This window comes from Heteronotia binoei, chromosome 3, assembly GCF_032191835.1.
Source record: "Heteronotia binoei isolate CCM8104 ecotype False Entrance Well chromosome 3, APGP_CSIRO_Hbin_v1, whole genome shotgun sequence".
Classification (NCBI taxonomy): Eukaryota; Metazoa; Chordata; class Lepidosauria; order Squamata; family Gekkonidae; genus Heteronotia; species Heteronotia binoei.
Window position 1 is genome coordinate 73019145 of NC_083225.1, and position 24439 is coordinate 73043583.

The following is a 24439-nucleotide window of genomic DNA, read 5'->3' on the forward strand; positions in this document are numbered from 1 at the left end:
AATGCTCCAAAGAAATTACAGCAAATGTTGATATGACCATCATGCTATGATGTGGAGTTCAAGTATTGTCCAGGTTGACAACAGTACGAGCTGACATGCTTAGTAGAGCATAAGAAGAAGATGACGACGACATTGGATTTATATTCCACCCTCCACTCAAGAGTCTCAGAGGGGCTCACAATCTCCTTTATCTCCCTCCCTCACAACAGAGGTGGGTGGGGCTGAGAGGACTCTCACAGCAGCTGCCCTTTCAAGGACAACCTCTGCCATACATGCCTAATGGCAGTGAGAATGAAGAGGGAGACCAGGACATTGAATCTGTCAATATGCTACACTGTCTCCCCATTTCAGCAAAGAAACTCCAGGAAATTCAAGAGTCCAAAGATAAGGATGTACAGCTGGAGACCGTCAAGGCAACAATACTAAAATGATGTCCTGAAGTCAAACATCAAGTACCAGCAGGAGTACAGCCATGTTTTCCATTCAAAGATGAACTGAATGTACAGAATCAGCTTCTTTAAGGAGGTCATGCAAAAAAATTCCTGTTCTCACCATGCTTTACAAGGTCAAAGGAGTCTGTTAGACAAGCGTGAATTCATAGCTACGATCCTCGATAGCAGGATGTAATACTTGACAATTCTGTGACAATTCAACAACACAAGGAAACTACTATCACAGCTACATTTGTTCAGGGGGATTTTATTGTTTAAGAGGAAAACTGGAATTTACTTGGAAGACACTGTACCATGCTACAACATACTGCACAGTTACCAAGAAAGTATTTTGCTGAAATACATCAACATAAATATTGAAAGCATTTTTGTATATATTCACATAGTCTGTAATCTACTTTAACTTTTCAACAGGTGTTCATTTTAGAATCACAAGAACAGAGCTACATTACATTTTAACACATCCCTACATATAAAAGTTTCCAATTTCATCAGCTTCAAACAGATTTTTTTTCTGTAAAGAATCAGAACAGAACTGTCCTTTAGGCAGCACAGAATACAGCATAAAAATTAAAAGTTCACAAAAAGTTGAAATGCTTTAGGCACAATCTAGTCCAAATTAAGCACTGTTAAGTTCCATTTAGTTCAATGTGACTTAAACATTCTTAAAGTGGGCTTGATCACACCCTTCATTTGGCAAATAGAATGTCTATATATTTTCAAGAAGAACCTTTTATACATGTTAGTAGAATTTGCAAGAGGCTAAAAGTTGCATGGGTGCAATTTTGAGTATTCAATATTGTGCCTTATATCCTGTTGCCCATTCTTATATAAGGTTTGTTGTTATATGTTGCTGAGGTTGGAGGAAATTAGTAAAAAGAAAACCATCTGGAACTGACAATAAATGCTGTCTTAAACATTAGCATATCATCAGCCATGATACAATTATATAATACATATGATTAAACACATTGATTTTTTTCATAAACTGTTAAAATTACATTTTAAAGAGCAATGTGATAACATCTTATTCATTTATTTTACCAGTCTAGTTCAGTGCCATCTGACTTAATGACAGAAAAGAATAAAAATAATGTTATATGCTCTGATCTAAGGAGCTGCAATATTACTTTCTCATTTCTGCAGGAAAAGCCCCTTTGTTCCAAGCAGTTGCCTTCTCTGTAAAAGATCTGCAGTTAAACATCTGTAACAAATGGCAGCAAAAATTCACCTTTTCCTAAAAGAAAAAAACAAATCAAAGACAAATGTATGGCAAATGCAGAACGCACTTTAATTATGATGCATTTTACAACTACCATAAAAAATTCCAGATAGTTCCATGGCAAAACTAAGTGTTTGCTTCTTTAAATTAATTAACAGGCTCAGGAGCCTGAGGAGACAGACATTTTATGCCCACATTTTTCTTATTCTCATATTCTAAACAATTCCTGCAAATGTGCCCTGAAACCAGTCCAAACAGAAGATTCCACTCTTTACCAAAAATGGTTAATTATTTGACAATACACATGGGAAGACAGTAAATTCAGTGCAGAATAAGATGACATCCAGTGTTGAGGACTGCAGCAGCTTCTTCAAATGACAAGCTCTTATATTACTGACAGCAGCAGTGTCAGGAGTCATTATATCCTCCAAATTACTTCCTCTGTCAATCCAAACAGAAATGGTTGTGAGTTTATGTATTTTTTCAGCCTTTGTTATACATTGCTACACATATTGTACTTATAGGCTGTAAGCTTTATTTTGTAATCTATCAAATGATACAGCACAATAATAAAACTAAAAGTGGTCAGCCAGCGAACAAAATGGGCAAAATGCACTCCTTGCAGCCACCTGTTTGCATCTGTGGGTAACAAATTGTCACCCTATACATCTCAACTATTTCAGTTTCATTTATTAATGTTCAAAGACCAATTAGTCATAAGCAAATGAAAAAAGATACAAAATACATAATTAAAAATATATTTACATTACAGAATATTGCTAAAAATCATAAGCAAAAATTTAACCACAGCAATAATCATGAGGCCAATATCAGCTAACAACTTAGCTGCAAAACAGTCCATTTTCAAGTGTGAATTAAACTCCACTTATCTCAGGCAATGCTATGTTTGTCACGGTCAATAAAGGATACCAAATAATACCTAATTTTCCAGATTTACTATTCCTTATTTGCCCTTTTTACTATTTTATTTACTATACTTTGCTTATTTATTAGTATATAGATTCTTTGAATTCACCTCATGTCTCTTATATCCCAACAAGCCCAGGAGAAATTTCACTACTGGGTCTGTAATGGCTGGATCAGAGCCATCAAGCAAGAATTGAAGCTTACTTGTTACAGGCAGGCCAGCATCAGGAACTAACAGGTCAGTGAACTATGCTCTTAGATTATTATAACTTTGACAGGAGAATAAGACATGCGCTATGTTTTCAGTGGAGCCAGATCTGCAGCCACAGTAGGGCATTTTAGTGTAGCACCTACTCATGACAAGCAGTAGGCAGTACATTGAACCCAGCTAAAAAGAAAGCTGTTCTATAAAGTGGGATGGCCAAGAAATCTATATACGGATAGCAGGACTTTCAATATGTAAAGTAAAGCCAAAGCAGGAGAGCACACACAATGGACATGAAGAGCAGTACTATATAGGTTCTACTGACATCTTTTTTTCATCAGACAGCAGGCTGTAGAGAAAAACAAAGTCAACAACTAAGTATTATCTAACCCCACCACATGCCAAACCAGGGATTGACGTATGAATCCCTTAATAGCAGGCTTGAAAGACTGCCCATAAGAAGGGCCTAAAGAAGTTTTTAACGATAGCTAAAAACTAAGACCCACACTTTTGCCTCCAAGGTTTGAATCCCCAACTCAACTCTGATAGCAATCCCAAGCTACACAATAAGGAGCAGCCAGCAACTTTCTAAGGAGACTGTGAAGAACAGTATCAAATGTCATCTACTAAATCAGCCCACAAGGGAATGCCGCATAGAAGCTGGGTTACTCCTTTTGCTTCAAAAAACTTGACAGCTAAGGGAATACCGCATAGAAGCTGGGTTATTCCTTTTGCTTCAAAAAGCTTGACAACTAAGGGAATATACTGTCCACCTCTAGAAAAGAAAAAATGTTGAATTCCCTTAGACATTCTTAAGGCCTTCTCTTCCATAAGGCCGAGGTGGTTCTTCCAGATCAGGCTGGATTGAAATTTCAAACCTAAATAATTACAGCCAGTTGTTTGTTGCTATTTATTGCCATTTAATCGCCAAGCGCATTAAGTGAGTCGGGGTTCTTTGCAAATACTACTAGTTTAGATTTATCATAATTAATAGTGAAGCTGTCATTGCCACAGTAATCCCCAAACACTTTCAGTAAATAAAACTATGTAACTGGGGAACAAGAAATCAACGAAGTGTTGTCGGTATACATGGAAGTACCCCTCAACACATCTCAGATTGCAACAGGTCTTCTGACCGCTGTTCTCTCCAAGCTGAATTAGTGTGAGCTAGCTCACAGTTTTTTAGCCTCTGGCTCACACATTTGTGCTTTAGCTCAGGGAAAATGGCCCCAGAGCAAACTAATGTATGCAGTAGCTCACAGCTTTAATGCCAGTAGCTCATGAAGCAGTTTTTTTGCTCACAAGACTCCACAGTTTAGAGGGAGTAGTCACCTTACCACTCATAAAAGGGTTCAATCTCCTTGTGTCATTGCATTTCATTTTTATTTGGGTGGTGGATTATTAGCAAACAGCAGGTAGAGAGCAGACAGATCATAGTAGAAACAAAGAGAAAGAAACAGTTTTGTACCTTATTGCTGAGTAGGAGTGTTTGTCAACATAAGGTGTTGAAAGTTGACTCCTGTCCTGGACTATTAAATCCATCAATCAAGTTTTTATTACAATCATCTATGCTGAGACTTTCGCTAGATAGTTTAGGATAAGTGGCCTGGCCAGTGAAATCTAGTAGATCTTCAAGAGCCTTCCCATTATTTGATCCATTTTGATCCAAAGATACACCTGGCATTATTTCATTCAATGGTGAAAATTCAGGGATGGAAATGAGTTCTTCCTTTGAAGCTGGACTATATAGGGAAGGAAGAAAAACGAAACAAGTTTTCACTAAATATTTTAACAATACTTGTAGACTAAATGCCATTGTGACGAAATATTCTTGGATTATAAAAGCATTCCATCCACTCATTTTATAGTGGGTGGATAAGCAGATAGTTTAATGTACAATTTGAGTCTTGGGTACAGTAGTAATCCTAAGCATACTCATCTGGGAGGAAACCCTAGTGAACACAATGAATTGCATTGCTAAGCAGCATGCAAACCATCAAGCTATACAAATCTGACCCTTTGATATGAAAGTATTTTGTACTTTCGTGGACTATAGTTAGATAATCAAATATTAGTTCAAAGTTTCTTGTGAAAGGGAAGTGGGAGAAATGTATTATTTTGACATAATTATTTAATTATATATTAGCATTAAATGCTAAATGACAAGATTTTAGGAGGGGTGGAGTGAGAATCTGTTGATTCTCTTATATATCTCTGGGCTTTTAATGCCGTTGACAGGTATTTTTCTATAGCACCTAATGAAGTCTGAGATGCAGCCAATGTTTTGGAATACATTTGGTCCTTCTAGAATGATTCCAGAAGGAGATACTAGGCAATTTTTGCTTCTCCCTATTTTCAATATTTTATGAAATTTCTCAAAAATAAATATTGCCACCAGTGTTCTTTAACATGAGACCAGAGATGGGGGGATGCACCCAGAATTACAGCGAGCTGTATAATCAGTATGAGATATTTTCCTTTTAACTTCAGCAACAATGTGATGCTAAACACATCTCAGGCCCCCTTTTGAACTGAATAAATGACCTTCAGATCAATTCAGAGAACATGGAAGCAATGCTAGTGAGGGTCCTTGCAAACAAGATGGATAGAGAAAGTCCTCTCTTAGGATCAGATTCACATCCTGGGGGTACTCTTGGACCTAGCTTTATTCTTTAATTCCAGCAGTTGGCAGCTTTGGTTAACTCACTAACTGTGCCCAGTGCTGGAAGAACAGGAACTATCCATGTCTTAGGGGTCTCTAGGCTAGACTGTCACAATGATGGTTTGAAAAGTTCAACTGGCACAAAATGATACAGCCAGACTGTTGTTTGACACTAACTACCAGCATATTATCTGCACCAAATTTATGAAATTAGCTTTAGCTCTTAATTTCTTGCATCATCTGGGTTCTGTGTGTTTCCCATATGAATCTCATCAAGATCAGCTAGACAGCCTACTTCAGATTAGGTCTCAAATTTGCTTCCACCTGAAGCACAGAATTTTCTATAGTGGCTCCATAGTTCTGGAACTTGCCTCGTTTTGATGTACATCAAGTTCTATCTTAGAACACACATTAGTAGGTGTGTTCTGGAAAAAGGAAACATTTTGTATTTCAATTTATTTTAGTTAATAAGATGCCTCCCTGGCCTTTAGTGTTAAGATTGGGGAAAGATAGTTTCATACTCTTTGATGATGCTTAATTTTTGTTGCTCTGTTGTTGATTGTTGCTTTGGAATATTATGAAAAACAGAATATTACTTTTTTCTTATTTTTAATTTTTCTTTTTAGAAAAACACCATATTAAATATCATATAAATACACAAAGCCAAAGCAGTCTCAGACACAGGGCACTAGAGGTGGAGTTCTTCAGGTCCTGGCCAAGATTTTAATAGTATGCACCTCACATCCATAGACTGAACTTCATCTGTTGAATCATCCATGCTGTTAGACTTTCCATCTATTGCATCCAGTTGAATAAGGCTCATAAGTGGCTTAAGTCCATTAGAAAATACATCATGAGGGAAAGAGTCAGGCACAGCACATCCTAGGCCTTTATCTTCTTTGCAGGTTGTCAGTCCATTCATTTCTATGAAAGAATCCCATTAGGAATTGTGACTTTATAAAGCACAAAAAGATGTAAGTAATGGAAGTTAAAAGATGAAAGGAATCCATCATGTTTTTGATGTGAGCCTATGACAAATGCAACGTTGTCCAGAAAATGTATATTGAATGTCATGCCTTAGTAGACAAGTAGACTGAGTTATAAACCGAAATGATTAAAAATAAAATGGAAAATATGGAAGTTGGATGTTTAGATGACTGTTAGACATCACTACTTATAACAGGTCGGCCTACTAAGAATTCTGAACATCTCACCTAACCTGTAGAGAAAACTAGATAAAACAGTCATTTCAGACACAAATTTAAGGGAGTATTGCAGTCTGTCTCTCTATTTTCAGTTCTCTCTCTTCTAAGCAGCTAATTTTCCCTTCTCTTTCTTCTGTCTAACTTTCAAAATTATCTGAAAAGAAGGAAAAATAAGAGCAGAAAAATAGCGATTGTAGAAAGACAGGTAGCAGTTTGTGAATGTAAGTCTGGAATGTAAGTGGGGTTTGTGAGAATACTGGCTGATTAATTTTGTTTAGAAAATCTCATTACCTGCTCAAGGCACAATGACAAAACAAAACCAAACAAAAAATGATAAAAACAAACCATACCAATAAAAACATATCAAAAAAACAATCCAACCATGAATCAAATCAAAACAATTTTTAAAAACTATGCCAATGAAACAGCCAATAAAGGCAGCCAGGGCATAAAACAGAACACTCTAACATGATAATAAAACAGACTAGCAGCAGATCATAAAGCAGCTAAAGAGATGGAACGCGTTAGTTAAAAGCTTTGGTAAGAACTGTTGGACTGCTGCCTGTAAGACAGTAAGGTAAGTGCCAACCACAGGGGTTGGCATTTGAAAGGCAAAGTCCAACCATTGGAAAAAAACCAACAGTTTATCATCCCCAAACTATCCTTCTCAGAAAATATAACAATCTAGCATATATTGTGAAGTTCTGTATTTAGTATTACAAGTGGGGACGTGCAAGTAGAGGGGGATACCATACATTTGCTGGGCAGTTCACCATCTCTGTCCCTTCTCTTCATACACCAAAAGTGGAGATTTTGCTTAGCCATCCCCCTTCCCTGCTTTCCCCACTTGCTTGTGCATCCCCAGGTCCACCACTGGAGGCTCGGTCTCCTTTCATCCACCCACCCTTCTCTAGGTTTGTCACTTCAGCTGCAGTTTAGAGAGGATAGGACATTGGAGGAAAGGGGAAATTCCACCTCCTCATCTTCCCACCTCAATCACTGCCAATTGAGTGACAGTTTCCACAAGAAGCTGCACAGGAGGCTCCCCATCTTTGCCTAGCTGCCTGCCCACCTTCAGCAAAGCTGCTTGGCCAGTAGTTAATCCACCCACTCATTTGTCTTTCTCTCACTGCTTGATGGGGGGGGGCGGGGTGCAGTGGCAGTCATGGGCTCCCTCACTCTGCTACCCAAAATGGGAAGAGCTGGTATCAGTTCCTGCTTCTCCACACCCACCTGCAGCACTACCACTTCCCTGGTGGGGGGCTGGGTCCCATTCCTTCCCATTCACTGGCCAGGCACAAGAGGATAGGCAGAAGATGGATTACATCAAGGTACACAGGATCACCTGGCTCCTTCCCTCCTCAAGACTGCTATATTGACATGTACACTTGGCGCAGACATGTTCCTGTATTTGGGGAGTTTCTAACCCACTCTTTTAAAAAATTTCAGATGTTTCTGAAAATTTGAGTGGCCCCAAGTTTACAGAAAAATCTCCCTTCTGTTTCTATGGATTTAAGTATTTGCAGTTGGGTCCATGGTGAGATATTGATGGATATACATATGAACACACAAAACTGCCTTATACGTTGTTCCATCACTGTCATTATTGTCTACTCAGACTGGCAGCAGCTCTCCAAGGCTCAGACAGAGGTCTTTCACATCACCTACCGCTAGAACTTTTAACTGGAGAAGAAGAATTGAAGAAGAATTACAGATCAGACTCCCAGAGCAGTTTACAATCTCCTATATCTTCTCCCCGCACAACAGACACCCTGTGAGGTGGGTGGGACTGAGAGGGCTCTCACAGCAGCTGCCCTTTCAAGGACAACTTCCTGCCAGAGCAGTGGCTAACCCAAGGCCATTCCAGCAGGTGCAAGTGGAGGAGTGGGGAATCAAACCCGGTTCTCCCAGATAAGAGTCCACGCACTTAACCACTACGCCAAACTGGCTCTCTACTGAAGATACTGGGGATTGGACCTGGGACCTTCTGCATGCCAAGCAGATGCTCTACCACTAAGCCACAGCCCCTAATATAAATAAAGTATCTTTACCTGGTTGGCTGATAGCAAGTGGCTTTGGCTGTTTATCCATATTTAGAATCATTGACACCTCTGGCTTTGTGTCTTCTTTCTGTACCATTGAACAAGGTGTCAAATTCATTAGACAAACACATCATTACCCTTTATAAAGAAGCAACTGGATTAAACAGCATTTAAATCTTAGTTTTTACTTAAAGTATGCTGCTCTGAAAATGCATAACATACACTCACAAGACTGCAATGCTACAAAATAAAAAACATCCACCTCTTACTCTAGAATTCTCTTCTGAGAGAAACAGAAATGGAAAAGGGCAATATCTGTTAAAGAAAATGAACAAGAACTTTCAGCACAGCTACACCAGTATACTATGTACATGTTGCAAGTACATGTTGCCTGTCAAGTTGTTATGCCAACAGATCCCTACAGGATCCTCAAATCCTATGGGGACTAAGCCAGATCCTGACAATTTGTTTTTTTAACCCAAGTATCAAGCAAGAGTTTCAGGGGGGGAAAGACAGAAGCATTGTGGAGGCAGCAGATCTTGCTTACTGTACCATTCCCCAGCTGCTACACGTGAATGCTGAAAAGACAATGCAGATCTGCATGGGCACACAATAGAAACCACCATTCTCACTAGCATCATGCACTGCCAGGGGCCTTCTACTAACAGAACAGAAGCATAAGAATCCACATGAGAATTTCTGAAGACCAAACTTAATAGGACAGAGGGATTTGCACACATTCATATGCATGTGCCCCCTTGTTTTTAGCTTTCCTCAATTTTATTCCAACCAAGATACAATCATGGAAGTGAATTGGGTTGGGAAAAAATCCTGATAGCAAAAGTACACAGCAAGGTAAAGAAGATGTGGAAATCTTCACTTGCACCACTCCATTTTGTTTTAAACGACACGAATTTATAGACACGTGTAGGCTCTCCAATCACTGTTAATTTACCTCAGTGAAAAGAAGCCCTACCCTAGCCAAGGAATGATTCTGTTACATACCTTTATTTCTGGTGTTTCACTTTTTCTTGTCCTTTTCATTATTTCATCTATTCTCTGCAATACAAACCAGAACATAATTTGTATCACTAATTTACTACCCTTTACGTGTAACTCACTGAAGTCAATGGGCACAGAATGGTGTAATTCTGTTTAGGACTACACTGTCTTCCAGGTCTAAGAAAACTATTGCCATTGCCATGCTTGGGAGGAGACAAACGTAGTGTAACAATGTCTCAGTTAATTACTCTTAGCACTCCACAATAAAGGATACATTTACACATCTATCACCAATTTTTACATATTTGCTTCACTGTTTTTTTGGAATTCAAATAATGGTGACCTTATAAACTAAGCTTGTTATTCTTGTTTGTATCTGCTAAAACATCTTCATTATGTTGAATGCTAATTTGCTGTTCAACCCCTGCCTTATATATATAGAATGGTAAATTCCATTGTAACTGAAGAAGTGTGCATCCACACAAAAGTTCATTCCTTGAATAAAACTTCGTTGGTCTTAAAGGTGCCACTGAACTCAAACTTTGTTTCCTGCTTCAGCCCAACGTGGTTACCCACCAAGAACAATCTTATATGGTAAGGTAAATGGTCTTCACTCCAGTCAACATGCAACAAATCATTAGAATCCTGTGACCTGTCAGAGAAAAGCTCTGATGGTTGCAGGTCTTCCCAGTTCTTCTCTCCCACAACAGCGATTTCCAGTCCCTGGAAAATTTACCCTTGGAGTCATGGGACTTGCATAGAGTAATAGCTATGCAGGTTGCAGTGAGAACAGGGCAAAACTGCTTCCTTTTGCCTCTTGCTCCTTGCTCCCTCCCCACTGCAGCCACCCAAACTGCATAGTTCCCTGGAGGTCCCACAAACCTGGGAATAAACTTTCCTGGGATCAGAAACATCGGACAGGTAGAGGTAATTATTTGTACATTGCAAAGTCTTTGTGCTGGGTCTAACCTAATGCGTTGCCCTTTTAAGAGCAGTGTTATGCAATAGCAATATAGTAACTGACCAAGAAGGCTCGCAATTTTATATTTAGAAAACATAAAGAGCAAGGTTCTCATGTTGCTATTGTTGTAGGATGTGCATGCTGATTATAGACCTACAAACTTTGCCCCTACACAATGGATTGGATCCAATCAGCTCTCCCCCCTACTGTAAAAGGGAAGACAGGGTCCACTTAGACCACTAAGTAGGCTGTGCTGGGTATCATGAGACGTACATGGACAAAAGCCATGTGAGACAGCAATTACAGTAAGTAGGAAAAGTGGGTGCAACAGAGTGAAAAGGCTGTATTGCTTCAATTCAACGGCATTGCATTGGCTACAAGAAACAGTTTTTCTGTTAGCTACATTTGCTCCTTGAACTTCTGGCTCCAAGGTCTTGGATGTAGAGATGAAAAATATTTTTAAAGAAGGTTTGTAGTCAACTCAAACATGTTACACAAGAAGCTCACTCTGATCATCTGTCTCTTTTCTTTGTCCAAGAATATTTAGGTATGGCCTTCAGCTGTGAAAAGCAGAAGTAACAATACTTTTATACTAAGAGGAACAATTTGTTACCTTCTTTCGCTCCTGTCTTTCTTGCTCTATCTGCTGCATGATTTGTTCCCTTTCCAGACGCAGATGTTCAGCTGCCTCCCGAGCCTTTGCTTCTGCCGCTTCTTTCTATTCAAAACATGTAACCCAACACATATTCTAGTCATTCTTAGATAACTTACCTGCCTCAAGAAGATTTAAGTAAATTGAATACTTTCCCACCCCGATACTTCTGAAGCCTGACTTAAAACATTCTGCCAACCATGCATGTATTACTGAAAATTGTATCTACATGGTTATGGGCTTTCTGTGTTTGAAAACTTCCAACTCTTCCATCTAGGTCTCCTGGAATGAGCCAGAGCTACCAGTTTTTTAGAATGATATAGAATTTTTCATGTGATCCAGCAGAACCACAAGAAATTTGAATATTTTCTTTCAGGAATCCAGTGCTTCCATCGGGCAGATGCAGTTTTAGGTGACAGCTACCTCATGGCGCAGAGTGGTAAAGGTGCAGTACTGCAGTCCTAAGCTCTGCTCATGACCTGAGTTAGATCCCGGCAGAAGCTGGGTTCAGGTAGATGAAGATATTGGATTTATATCCCGTCCTCCACTCCGAAGAGTCTCAGAGCGGCTCACAATCTTCCTCCCCCACAACAGACACCCTGTGAGGTGGGTGGGGCTGGAGAGGGCTCTCACAGCAGCTGCCCTTTCAAGGGCAACCTCTGCCAGAGCTATGGCTGACCCAAGACCATTCCAGCAAGTGCAAGTGGAAGAGTGGAGAATCAAACCCAGATCTCCCAGATAAAAGTCCGCACACTTAACCACTACACCAAACTGGCTCTCCAGCTGTCTCCAGGTTGACTCAGCCTTCCATTCTTCCTAGGTCGGTAAAATGAGTACCCAGCTTGCTGGGGGGTAAAGTGTAGATGACTGGGGAAGGCAATGGCAAACCACCCTGTAAAACGTCTGCCGTAAAAATGTTGGGAAAGCAACGTCACCCCAGAGTCGAAAACGACTGGTGCTTGCAAAGGGGACTACCTTTACCTTTACAATAACAGAATGTACAGCTACAGCATTCCAGAGTATTTTGCAAGCAATTTATCACAGATAGCATTTTGAAAAGCTATAACATTGTATTAAACACATTGATTACATTGCACTTAGACTTGCATACTTTGCATACAGAAGGCTCCAGTCTGTTCAAGGGTCATGTTGCTAGGTTGGATATGCCCTAAACCTTGGAGAGTAAAATGGTCAGTGGTCTGACCTAAGGTAAGGCAACTTCAGAAGTTCACCTGAGAACTAAGAATATTGAAGAAAATCCTGTTTTGCTTTATGCAAAAAAATATTATGTTTGAATAATAGACTCAGGTCTTGAAACAAGTCACATCCATAGCATGTACAAAGAGCCATACCTGCAACACAATCATAGCTTGCAATTCCTTTTCTCGTTTTTCTCTTAATATGCGTTCTTCTTCAACTCTCCTTCTAGCTTCCTCTTCCGCTTTTCTGGTAGCCTCTTCCTCTTCACGCCTTCTTTCCTCCTCCTTCTTACGGGCCTCTTCCTCCAGCCGAATCTTCTCTTCTTCTGCCTTTCTTTTCTTTTCTTCTCTTTCTAACCTTCAAAGCCACAGTAACATTTTTAGACTGGGAGAAAGACTACTATTTGTATTAAACTCTATATAGTATTAAAAATGCATACTTTTCAATTTAGGATAGAATTACCAATTACCTGGAGGAAAAAAAAATGTCCTTTCTCTTTAGTAAAGGTTTAATGGGCTGGTATTTACCAGCATTATATAGCCCCTGGATCCCCACTATTATTAATTATGTATACTCCACAAAAAGACCCTTGAGCTTACACAGAACAGAGGCATAGGACAGCGCTGTCAAAAAATCTGCTCTCAAAAATACCAGAAATATGGGTATAAACTATCACATGAATGTCTGGTCACAGGATACCAGATGTGAGTAAAATATATCTATTTTGCATCAAAAGCAGGTCTGTTGATCAACTGAAAGAAATGAAAGGCCTAATATTCTAGATGCAACAAAAATGCATCCACCAAAAAGTCATTTTGAAACTCTTAGTTCCTCACTCCTTGGTATGGCCGAGGACCTGTTTACCTTAGGGACCGTCTCTCCCCACATGTTCCCCAGAGGGTACTTAGATGTGGGATGCAAAATCTATTAATGATCCCCGGGCCGAGGGAGGCTAGATTAAAATCCACCAGATAGAGAGCCTTCTCAATTGCTGCCCCCTACTCGTGCAGTCAGCTGCAGGAAGAGGTTAGGGCCTTGTAGGAGACAACACTATTCCGGCAGGCCTTTAATTGAGCTGGAATGACTGATATGGTGTGATTGATACTGAACGTCATCTGAAATGAGATAATACCAAATGATATTTGCACCAGACTGTTTTAACGGCTTTAATTGTCTAATTTTAATTTATGATGCAAATAATATGAATGTATTGTTGGTTTTTACTGTTGTGAGCCGCCCTGAGCTTGCTTCGGCGGGGAGAGCGGGATATAAATCCAATAAACCTTAAACCTTTTAAACTTTGCCCATAAAGCATGACCCAGGTGTTGCAAGATAGATAATAAAAGCTAGTGAAATTTGCTTTGCAAATGCAATTCCAGCATGATACAATAATCAATCCAGGAAGACCATTTGGTTATCTCTCATAAAGCATCAGTGTATCTGTGTCATTCAACATCTAACCCAGGTGCATATTCCAGGCATATTCTAGTGCCTCTATTTCTAGCCAGTTTGGTGTAGTGGTTAAGTGCGTGGACTCTTATCTGGGAGAACTGGCTTTGATTTCCCACTCCTCCACTTGCACCTGCTGGAATGGCCTTGCGTCAGCCATAGCTCTCACAGTGAGAGCCCTCTCAGCTCCACCCACCTCACAGGGTGTCTGTTGTGGAGGAGGAAGATAAAGGAGATTGTGAGCCGCTTTGAGACTCTGAAATTTGGAGTGGAGGGCAGGATATAAATCCAATATCATCATCATCTTCTTCTAAAGGTTGGCTACATTGTCCTATCACAGCCTGTATCCTAAGTTCACACCAATTGGGTTTCAGATTCAGAGCATTACCAGTTAAAATCCAATCCCAAAATAACCAATCACAGGTTCCAAAATCCTGGTCCAGTGCCAGGAAAGATCCCAATTTTGGGTTAATAGCAGCTCTTCACCATTCATCCAGGTAAATTCAGGCACATAAGAGAGGTTCCTTAAGTCCTCCTGTCCTGTCTTCAATCCAGAACTATCTTCCAATCACCATGAACAGAGCAATATTAGACCCCTCCTTTTCAAGACAGAGTATGATTCTCTCCCACTACGTTTGTCTTTCCAAATTTAACCTTTCATATCCCTTCTTCCCAGTCTCTGCCCCCCCCCCCCCCCCCCCCAGTTTTCCATTTCCCATTACAGACCAGTTAGTCCTACTACAGCAGCTATTCCCATTGCATCCAAGTTAGGGAGTCCTTTCCCCATGTCTTAAGTCACATTCCTATTTTCCCCACTGCATCTTCTGGTCCCAATCTGGGCAGCCCATCACCTATTTCTTGGTTTACTCTAAACTAGTCAACAGAGCAGAACTCAGCTTGGATTAAAATAAATTTTACTTGGGTACTTAGCTTAAATTAATATCAGGTGAGTAAAGTAGTTGATTTTATTTTGGTCTGTGATACAGTTGTCTTCTCTCTCTCTCTCTCTCTCATCTGCATCTTGTTAGGGCAATAAAGTTGGTTAAGTGTTTTGTTACCCTTTGATTTTTCTTTGTCCAATATTTACTGTGCTAAAATGGGAGTTGTGTATATAACAGACAGAACTGTTCCAATTTTACCTGCAATCTTGTACCTTGATTGTACAGGAGCAGGGGACACGGCATGTCCTGATTTGAGTAACATCAGATAATGTTATTAAAAACAATCAGCTGCCTTGGTGTACATGTTTTTTTCAGGGGAAAAAAGATACCTTTCACGTTCCTCCTTCTCCTGCCTTTGTTTTTCCTCTTGTTCTTTCTGGAGGCGAGCCTGGCGTCTTTTCTCTGCCAGAATCCTTGTAGCTTCTTCAGCATCAGTAGTTCCTGCTGCAAGTTTCCCTAGTGAAATATTGCTAGGTTTAGAATACCAGTTAGCATACAAAAAATTTATTGCCAAGCTACATATTTCATGGCAGTATGTATTAATAAAATCCAGACAGTTGAGTCTTCTAGGCAAAGTGAGCAAATCTGAAGCACAGAGAGGTTCTAAGATGTATTTACACCTTGCAAACATGCACCTGTGGGGAGAAGCAACCTTGGAGAAGAGCTTGATGAGAAAAAGACACCTGTTAGGAAGGAATTAGGCATCCTTTATCACTTCTCTGCTTCACATCGCACCTTTTCAAAGCAGCTTTGTTTAGACATTGCCATTGCTGGGGTTTTATTATAAGCCTTTGAATGTATTGTGGAGTTTGGGCATAGCTAAGGCTAGAACCATGAAGCAGCAAGTACAAAATTAGAAACCAAAGTATCCTTCATTAATACATTTTCTTAAGTGTTCTATTCAGTTGACATGAATCATGCCCAATTTAGCAAGTGGCAGCACTTTGCACATTCCAAAAAAAGCAAGAAAAGATAGGCAAAGAGCTCCTTTCCAGCACCTTCCCACTGCCAGACAGACATTCAAGATAGCCGTATCAAGTAATAAATCTGTCCCTATATAATTAGTTCATCTAGCCATATTAACAGACCTTGCAATGAAGAAATCAGGAGGAGACTGAGACTGGACAAGATATCTATGAAGGAGCTAGAAACTATTCTGAAGTGTAAAGATGTGGTGCTTGCAACAAGATCAAGTTAATTCATGCCATTCTTTTCCCCATTGTGATGTATGGGTGTGAAAGCTGGACAATGAAGAAAGCTGAGGAAGAAAGTTTATTCATTTGAAATGTGGTGTAGGAGGCGAGTTTTATGGATACCATGGAGTACCAAAAAGACAAACAAGTAGGTTCTAGATCAAATCAATGCTGAACTCTCCCAAGAAACTAAAACGACTAAACTGAAGCTATCATACTTTGGTCACATTATGAGCAGACAAGAGTCACTGGGGAAAAAAACAATAATGCTAAGAAAAAGTTGAATGCAACAGGAAAAGATGAAGACCATAAGATGGATTGACTCAATAAAGGAAGGCATGGCTCTCCGTCTGCAAGATCTGAGTAAGGCTGTTAATGATAGCACATTTTGGAAGACATTAATTCATTTAAAGTATAGGGCTACCGTAAGACATAGTCAGCTTGATGGCACTTAACACACACACTACACTTAAGAGGGCAGTAGAAGAAAATGTTCAAAAGTGTATATTGTTATTTAATCTAAAAACAAGATTATCTACAGTGAACAGGGCATGATGTAGTATTGTGTGAGAGATGATACAGAAATGCAAAAAAAGACAAAGGCTTCATGAGAATTATGCTCTGTTCTAAAATCTGTTTTGTCTAATTATGGACCTTTTCAGACAGGAAACCACTCCAGGTTTTATTGACATCACAGTGCTAGCCTAGCTCAGGGTTCCATGGTGATAGTTCCTATTGGAAGCAGATATAAAAATCATGATATGGGTAATACCTTTTGGGTTATGTCAATTTTTTTGTTACTACAAGGATGTAAATTGTATAACTAATCATTTGAATCAACACAGTGTAAAGTTAAGAGGAATTACTTTAAAATTCAAAATCCTCTGCTCTAGCAAAGCCACAGTGTTAGAAGTTCTCTCAAACACAAACCATACCTTCACTGTTTGAAGAAGGGACACATTTTTCAGCAACTGTTTGGCTTACAGCCTCTTCAGATGGCGATGCTTGAATTTTTTGGCTAATATTATCCCTCTGACTGTCTTTATGTTTTTCTGCCTTTTTCTTAGGTGTTTCTTGATTGAGATTTGAAGTAGCACGGCTTTTCACAGGAGAAGCTGGATATTGTTTACCAGTTTTGGGAGACTGAGGGTAAGTCTTTGTAATCATCCTAAAAAGAATTCAAATAAAATAAATTAAAAATTACACTAGCTACAGAATACAGAAAATACAACAAATAGTTGATCCTATCCCACCCCTTTTTGCATCAGTTCCAAAGAGGTATCTGTAATGGTAGTCTATTGCACAAAAAGACTAAGAAAATTATTCCAGCATAAACTTTCAGGAGTTAATGCTTTCTTCATCAGCTGAATATTTTATTTATTTAAAACATTTGTATGCTGCCTTTATTTATTTCATTAAACTTCTATACCGCTCTCTCCACAAATTAGGCTCAGGGTGGTGTACTTCAAATTAATATAAAAGATACATTAAAACAAGGCAGCAAACATCAAAACAGCTTTTTAAATAAAGCATATCTAAAATAAATAATTCAATAAAAACATACACATAACATTAAGAGAGCATGCTAAATTAATAGGAGTACACCCCACCGCCAAAAAAAGTCTTCACAACATTAATGAACTAAAGATAACTGATTAAAGATGAATCAACTGGAGAGGGAATTTCGAAGTTTTGGTGCCATGACCATAAAGGCCCTTCTCGGGTTGCCACCAGTCTAGCCTTGAATAGTGGGGGCATCTGAAGCAATGACAAGAGAGCTTCATTTGGGAGAAGGAAGTCTCAAAGTATTCTGGCCCCAAGCAATATATGTCTTTTAAAGGTCAATATTAGCACCAGGGCTTTTTTTGAGCAGGAACACAGTTCAAGCTGGCTTGGTGTCAGAGGGAGTGGCCTAATATGCAGATGAGTTCCTGCTGGGCTTTTTCTACAAAAAGAGCCCTGATAAGCACCTTGAATTGGGCCTGGAAACAAATTAGAAGAATAGATGGAACAAGACTGAAGTGATATGGTCCCTGCAACCCACTGCAGTCAACCTTCTGATCACAACATTCTATACTATACTATAGCTTCCAGACAGTCTTCAAGGGCAACCACACATACTGTACACTGCAGCAATCTAATCAGATATTACCAGAGCATACACCATAGAGGCAAGATCTTTCATGGCCAAGATGGCACACAACTGTCTCACCAACTGAAACTAGTAAAAAGCAACCTTGGACACTTTGTTGTCCAAAAGGAGGTTTGGGTCCAACACCACTCACAAACTATGAACCTGCTCCTTTAGGGGGACATCAACCCCTTCCTGAACAGAAGTTATCCCAATTTCTAGGTAAAAACTTCCAACCATCAGTAGTAACTCTGATTCGTCAGGATTAAGTTTCAATTTATTAATCCTCGTCCATCCCACAAGTACCTCCAGGCACCTGTTCACAGTTTTCATAGCCTCCCTGTGACCTATTAGAAGAGTAAGATAGAGCTGAATGTAACCCATATATTGATGGCAACTCAGTCCATATCTCCAGATGACCTCACCCAGTAGCTTTACACAGATGTTGAAAGGTATGGAGGATAAAATATAACCTTGCAAGACCCTGCAGGTCAGAGGCCAAGGGGCACAGCAGCTGTCTCCCAGGATCATTCAAACATACTCAAGGTAAAACCAAAACCACCACAGAAGGAGGTCCTGTAGCTGAGTCACAGGGGCTTGGGATCAGGAATCCAGTTCCCAATGGTTGGTGGGGCATCGATGATACCAGCACCAAGGGTGAGGAATCTTGGGGTGATCCTGGATGCCCAACTTTCAGTGGTGGCCCAGGTTCTATGCAGTGCTGCCCTTGAACTTCACCTGAAAGCTGCAGAATGAAGAGGCATGCTTACTGATGGCAACATCTATGTGGGCACACCAACTGAGCACTGGATCCGGTTCAAGGTCATGGTATTGACCTTTAAAGCCTTATGCAGCCTGGGACGAGGATACCTATGGGAACGCTTCTCCGAGTATGTGCCCCAAAGAACTTACTGGTAGTCCCTGATCCAAAAGACATCCACTTATCCTCAACCAGGCCAAGGGCTTTTTCCACCCTGGCCCTAGACAGGAACATGCTCCCATGTGAGATCAGGGCCTTGAAAGACTTATTACAGTTCTGCAGGGCCTGTAAAATGGAGCTGTTCCACCAGGTCTTCAGCTGAGGAGGAGAATGTTTAATCCATCTCAGCATCCCCTGCCCACAGAAATACATCACTGGACTAACCATCCTTCAGGAGGCACCATGGACAGCCTGGAGCTTCTGTCTGCTTGTTTGCTGCCATATTACCTTTGTCTGATTGCTTTAACTTGGTTTTTATTACACTTTACGGTTATTTTATTTGTATTCTAATTGCTGTAAGCCGACCTGAACCCATTTTTGGGATGGGGTGAGATATAAATCCAATAAATAAAAATAAATAAGAACTATACTTCCCAGCCCCAGAAGACATCCAATAGCATACCATGATACACCAAGAGGTCCATAGAATTAACAGAGTCACACACCTCATCTATCTCCTGGCCTTTTGTGTAGAAAAAGAGGTGCTGGAGCTCATTAGCGCACCTCATTTGCATATGCCACACACTCCTGTCATCACCAGAAGGTGTACTAAATTATATCAGCTCAACATCTACTTTAAAATGCTTCTTGAATTAAAATTGTCATAATAAAACCTTACTCTCATCATATTTTTTAAATTACTTTCTCCCACGTGGCCACAGTGGCATGATGAAGATTTCCATCTGTCTGCTTTATATGTTTTGGTTATTTTCCCATTTTTTGTGGGGGAAAATATTAGAAAGTTTGACAAATATTAGAGTTCAGTAAAATTTGAACGATGGAGCCCAGAAGCAAGTATTTGGGGGTGGGGGGTAAGAAAGAAAGAGCACAATAACTTTTAGAGGTTCTGGAGCTCCACTCCTGTGAGCTCCTGCCATAATGAGGCCTGCTCCTGGCACGTGTCATCTACCAGTATGACTAAGACTATTTTAGTTCCATAATTAGACCTGATACCAGACTGGAATAGATCCAAACAATCTGCTTCATTCCTCAATATGTATGTGGAAAATCTTTTTAGATATTTTTATAACCGAAACCACAGAAGGTGATTTACCTGTGATAAATCATTCAAGTGTGAAATCACTGTGTAAACAGCTGGAAAAGATTCAGTTGTAACATGATGGGAGAACTCTGAGATTCCAGCCTCTCATTGGGGTACAGATAAACAAAATGTAATAAAGTAGGATAAATAACTTTGACAAACGAAGTTACACTTATGTCTATACACCCTGAGAAGCTGGAACCTTAACCTTTCTTATTATTCATTTGGTCTAATAACCATGTAGCTAAAGACCCTTACACAGGGACTCTTACCTGAATGATTTACAACAGGTCTTTCTCTGTCAGGGAGAAGGAGGAGACACCTCCTCTCCCTTCCTTTCATGTGATTGCAGTTAAAAAACCTCTAAAGCAGAGGTGCCAAACGTGCAGCTTGTGGGCTAAACCAGCCCACCAGGGCTTCAATCAGGCCTGCAGGGCTCTCTTCTCCTTCCCTCCTGTCCTCACCCTGTGAAGCTCTGAGGCTGCTGATGTCCCCAGCTCCTTCTGCCTTCTCTTTGCAGGGACTAAAGCAGAAAGGAAAGCTGCAAAGAAAATGCAGAATGGATTTTCATTCAGGCTTCTGGGCAGAGCAGACGTGAATGGAAAATCCACTCCACCTTCTCCTTGCAACTTTGTCTATGTGTTTCAATAGAGAGGAACTGAAGCTTCCTGGAGTTGTGTCCTTGCAAATCAAGCGTTGATGCTTTAAGCCAGCTCTATCTCTGCTTAATGGAGTGAGAACTAGTGCCTAGTGAGTACTCTAACTTGGGAACCCACAGTCAAGGGAGATATTACACTGGAAAGCCATTGCTAATCTGAGTAGACCCAGGTTGGGAGGGGGGGGGAGGGAGAAGCTTGCAATGTCTTGCCATTTCATGTTTTCCCAGGCTGAAAGCATTTTATCTTTTTCGTTTCTGCTGTGATCTTTGTGCTTTTCTTGATGTTTTATTTTTAAAATTGCATTGTGAAATCTCAGTATTGCCCCACCTTTCTGTTTAAACAAAATATTGCAAAAGTTTTAAGCATGTTTGTATTTTAAGTTTAAAAAATGATATATTTAATCGTGTTGGCCTGTGTCCTCTATAAATCTATATCTCTGCTATCTGGCATTACATTTTACATGCATGAATCAGCCCCACAAAGTCCCATTTATGTCAGATCCAGCCCTCCTAACAAATGAGTTTGACACCCTTGCTCTAAAGAGATACTTTATACCAGGGGTGGCCAACGGTAGCTCTCCAGATGTTTTTGCCTACAACTCCCATCAGCCCCAGCCATTGGCCATGCTGGCTGGGGCTGATGGGAGTTGTAGGCAAAAAAAACCATCTGAAGAGCTACCGTTGGCCACCCCTGCTCTATACCATATGATTCTGAAAAAGTGAGCTCTGGCTCATTAAAGTTTATGGTGGAATAAACTTGGATAGTTACCAATGGACTTCTGTTTTCTGTTATATTTAAAAAGAGAAATACAAATATTACAGTAAATGAGGACTGGACTTGTAGATAATCTATTCTCAGGCAAAGTACGTCTGTGACTAAAAAGATTTGGAACTGGGATCATTTGCTGGTCAGCAAACCAACAACTGACAAACTGGAAGACTGAAACGGAACAGATGAATGGCAGATCACTTAGAATGTGCTCTCACAAATTAGATTGCCACAAGGCAATTATGACTTAATCTAGATTGGTAGGTTCTCATAACCTGAAAATACTTAAAAGTAGAATTATTCTGTAACAAAAGAAACTTTAGATATAGTAATGGATGCTAAAAAAGTATTGTGTCAACCCCAAAATCATATGCAAGAGCCACTGTGGAGAAGTACTATTTTTAAAAAATGCTGGCACTTAAAGAGGTATGTAAACATGATGAGACCAATGTCATGAAACCATATGCAGCCTTTGTGTCAGATATGATGATTATGTCCAGATAATTACTGTCCTCAAGTGAAGATACTACTGGAACTATTTAAAGAACTATAAAAGGTTTTACGTACTTCTCCTAGGCACATGTCTAAACAAGGCAACCCCTTGGTCATCAGTATTTGCTTCACAATGGCAGCACAGCTCAAATGATTTGGCTTTATCCTATCAACCCATTCCATCTATTTCTCAGACACTTTCTTACCAATTCCATAGTCGCTGTTGCTCTGCCCCCAGGCTTTTGCTTTCATCGGATTCCCGACCAGTTACTGCACGGGTGCATTTTGACCTGCAGCTACCTCCAATTCTCTCTGTGCCCTCCCAATCTCTAAAAAACAAGATTGCGAAGGCATGGGGAGAACTGGAGGGAGTCGCTGGTCAAAATGCACCAGCACAGCAACTGGTGGGGAATCAATCTTTTGATCTGTCGAAAGAGAAGCTTGGGAGCGGAGCAACAATGGCTGCAAAATCACCTCTTTTGCTATTTACTGGTACACACCTCTAATTTCAAGCACAGATGCACACATACCTTTTTCTTTTAGTTCTCTAGTCAGCATGTATCAGTTTTATCTATTATTTTCACACCCTTATACTTTCTAAACTTTAGAAAAATACACATCTTCTTTCTGCTGATTTCACTTTACATTTTAAAACTACTTCATAATATCCCATCTGATCACAGCAGTTCTTGCATGAAATCTCATTCTAGCTCCCCCCTCCCCCGCTTGCTTATATGCATAGTTACTCAGTTTTACATAAGTTATTTTTCATTGCACATTGTGAAGTTGTAAAATGAAACTTGCTCATTCTGTCCAGGGTATTCTATCCAAGAGAGACTATCAACTCTTAGTGCTCCAATATCAGTCCCCTCTTTCATTCTATGTTATTAAACTGTCTGTATGGATCGGAGTAGGGAGTCTCTCTCCCTATGGAATTGCCCCTTTCTATGTTAAAAAGCATTATTCACAGTAAATCAGTTGTTTAGGAGAACTTAAACCTATCAACACTTGAGGATGGGATTCTTCCTTATGTACAGTTCTAATTTATTGGGGGTTACTGAAATTTTGCCAAATGTTCTTACTTAGGGGCTGCAGGTGAAGCTGATCTTTTAGACATGGATGCTGGGGAATCAGATCTTCTGAGAGGAGATCCCAACCCAGATGAAGTGCCAGCTGCTGTGGGCCGTTTCTCTTTCTTTTTCTTCTCATTCTAAAAAAAAAAAAAAAAGTACTGGTGTTTTTATTTATTATCTAACCAAAACAATGTTTCAATAGATTAATTTAGCAGAGTTTCATGAACAAAAATATATAGTTTAAACAAAACCTTATTTATAGGTGATGATTGCAGCTTCTTTTCCCCTTATTTGATCCTCCAAAGCTTTGTATAACTTCATGTAACATACATTGACTCATAGCTTCAAGCACTTTCTTTAGTTTATTAGTCTCACGACCAGAATACAGTATAAACATAATATGAAAAAAATAAAAACAGACATAGTATACTAAAATAGAAATCAAAATTTAAGAACTTTTAAAATGCACTTCCCACCGTCTAAGAATTAATGCACAAAACTCAGCAATTGAATACGTAATCTCTGAATTCTAATCTGATAGGAACCAATTAAGTTTTGCTTTGTTTGTATTAATATAAGCAGGTGTCCTATCGACTAATGGAGTAATAATTCTAAAACGACCTTCAAGCACAATGTAACAACACAAAATATTCCATGGATAAACACAGTATATCACTAAAATAGCAGTGAAGTCAGGTTCCCATGGTTGGAATGTACTCAAGCCATTCTTTTTTTTTAAGTGACCAGGATGCAAATATCATACAAACAGTTCCACAAATGCAAAGATACTTTTATATTTGCTGTGTGGCAAACTGATTTTCAAACTGAGAGAAACGTAAAATGTAATGAGTCAATGCCATGGGCTCTGCAGTTCATTTCCCACTGGAAGCCTAAGCACCACCTTGGATCCAGGGCTAGTGCCTCCAAGAGAACCAAACAAAATCAAAAGCATGCATACAGAAACAGATCCTTCAGTACCTAGTCTTCAGCCATTTCCACACGGATGATTTGCCCCAACTTTGATGCTGTTGGGAAGCTATTTTCCGCCCTCTGCTTTCCCACAGCATACTAGTACATTCATGCACCTCCTGGAGTTTCTGACCATTTCCAAATGTGCTTTACTGCAAAGTTTTGTGAAAGATCACAGCTAGGGCTGAATGACCGCTATGTGGGTAAGTAAAT

At 39.8% G+C, this 24439-nt stretch overlaps 1 protein-coding gene across 4 annotated transcripts in view; it reads right to left on the reverse strand.

Moving 5' to 3' along the window:
* Nucleotides 1-1870: 1870 nt before the first annotated feature.
* MAP7D2 (MAP7 domain containing 2) overlaps nucleotides 1871-24439 on the reverse strand; it is a 101201-nt gene continuing 78632 nt past the window's right edge. For 3 of the 4 annotated variants that reach the window (XM_060234054.1, XM_060234056.1, XM_060234057.1), the window contains 10 exons: nucleotides 23267-23394; nucleotides 17049-17281; nucleotides 15250-15376; nucleotides 12683-12887; nucleotides 11292-11396; nucleotides 9721-9774; nucleotides 8725-8803; nucleotides 6206-6392; nucleotides 4275-4548; nucleotides 1871-2115 (listed from right to left, as the gene is read on the reverse strand). In XM_060234054.1, the coding sequence (XP_060090037.1) occupies nucleotides 4299-4548; nucleotides 6206-6392; nucleotides 8725-8803; nucleotides 9721-9774; nucleotides 11292-11396; nucleotides 12683-12887; nucleotides 15250-15376; nucleotides 17049-17281; nucleotides 23267-23394 (1368 nt within the window). In that variant the 3' untranslated portion in view covers nucleotides 1871-2115; nucleotides 4275-4298. The remainder of the gene's footprint in view (nucleotides 2116-4274; nucleotides 4549-6205; nucleotides 6393-8724; nucleotides 8804-9720; nucleotides 9775-11291; nucleotides 11397-12682; nucleotides 12888-15249; nucleotides 15377-17048; nucleotides 17282-23266; nucleotides 23395-24439) is intronic. The other variant, XM_060234055.1, reaches the window with a different exon arrangement.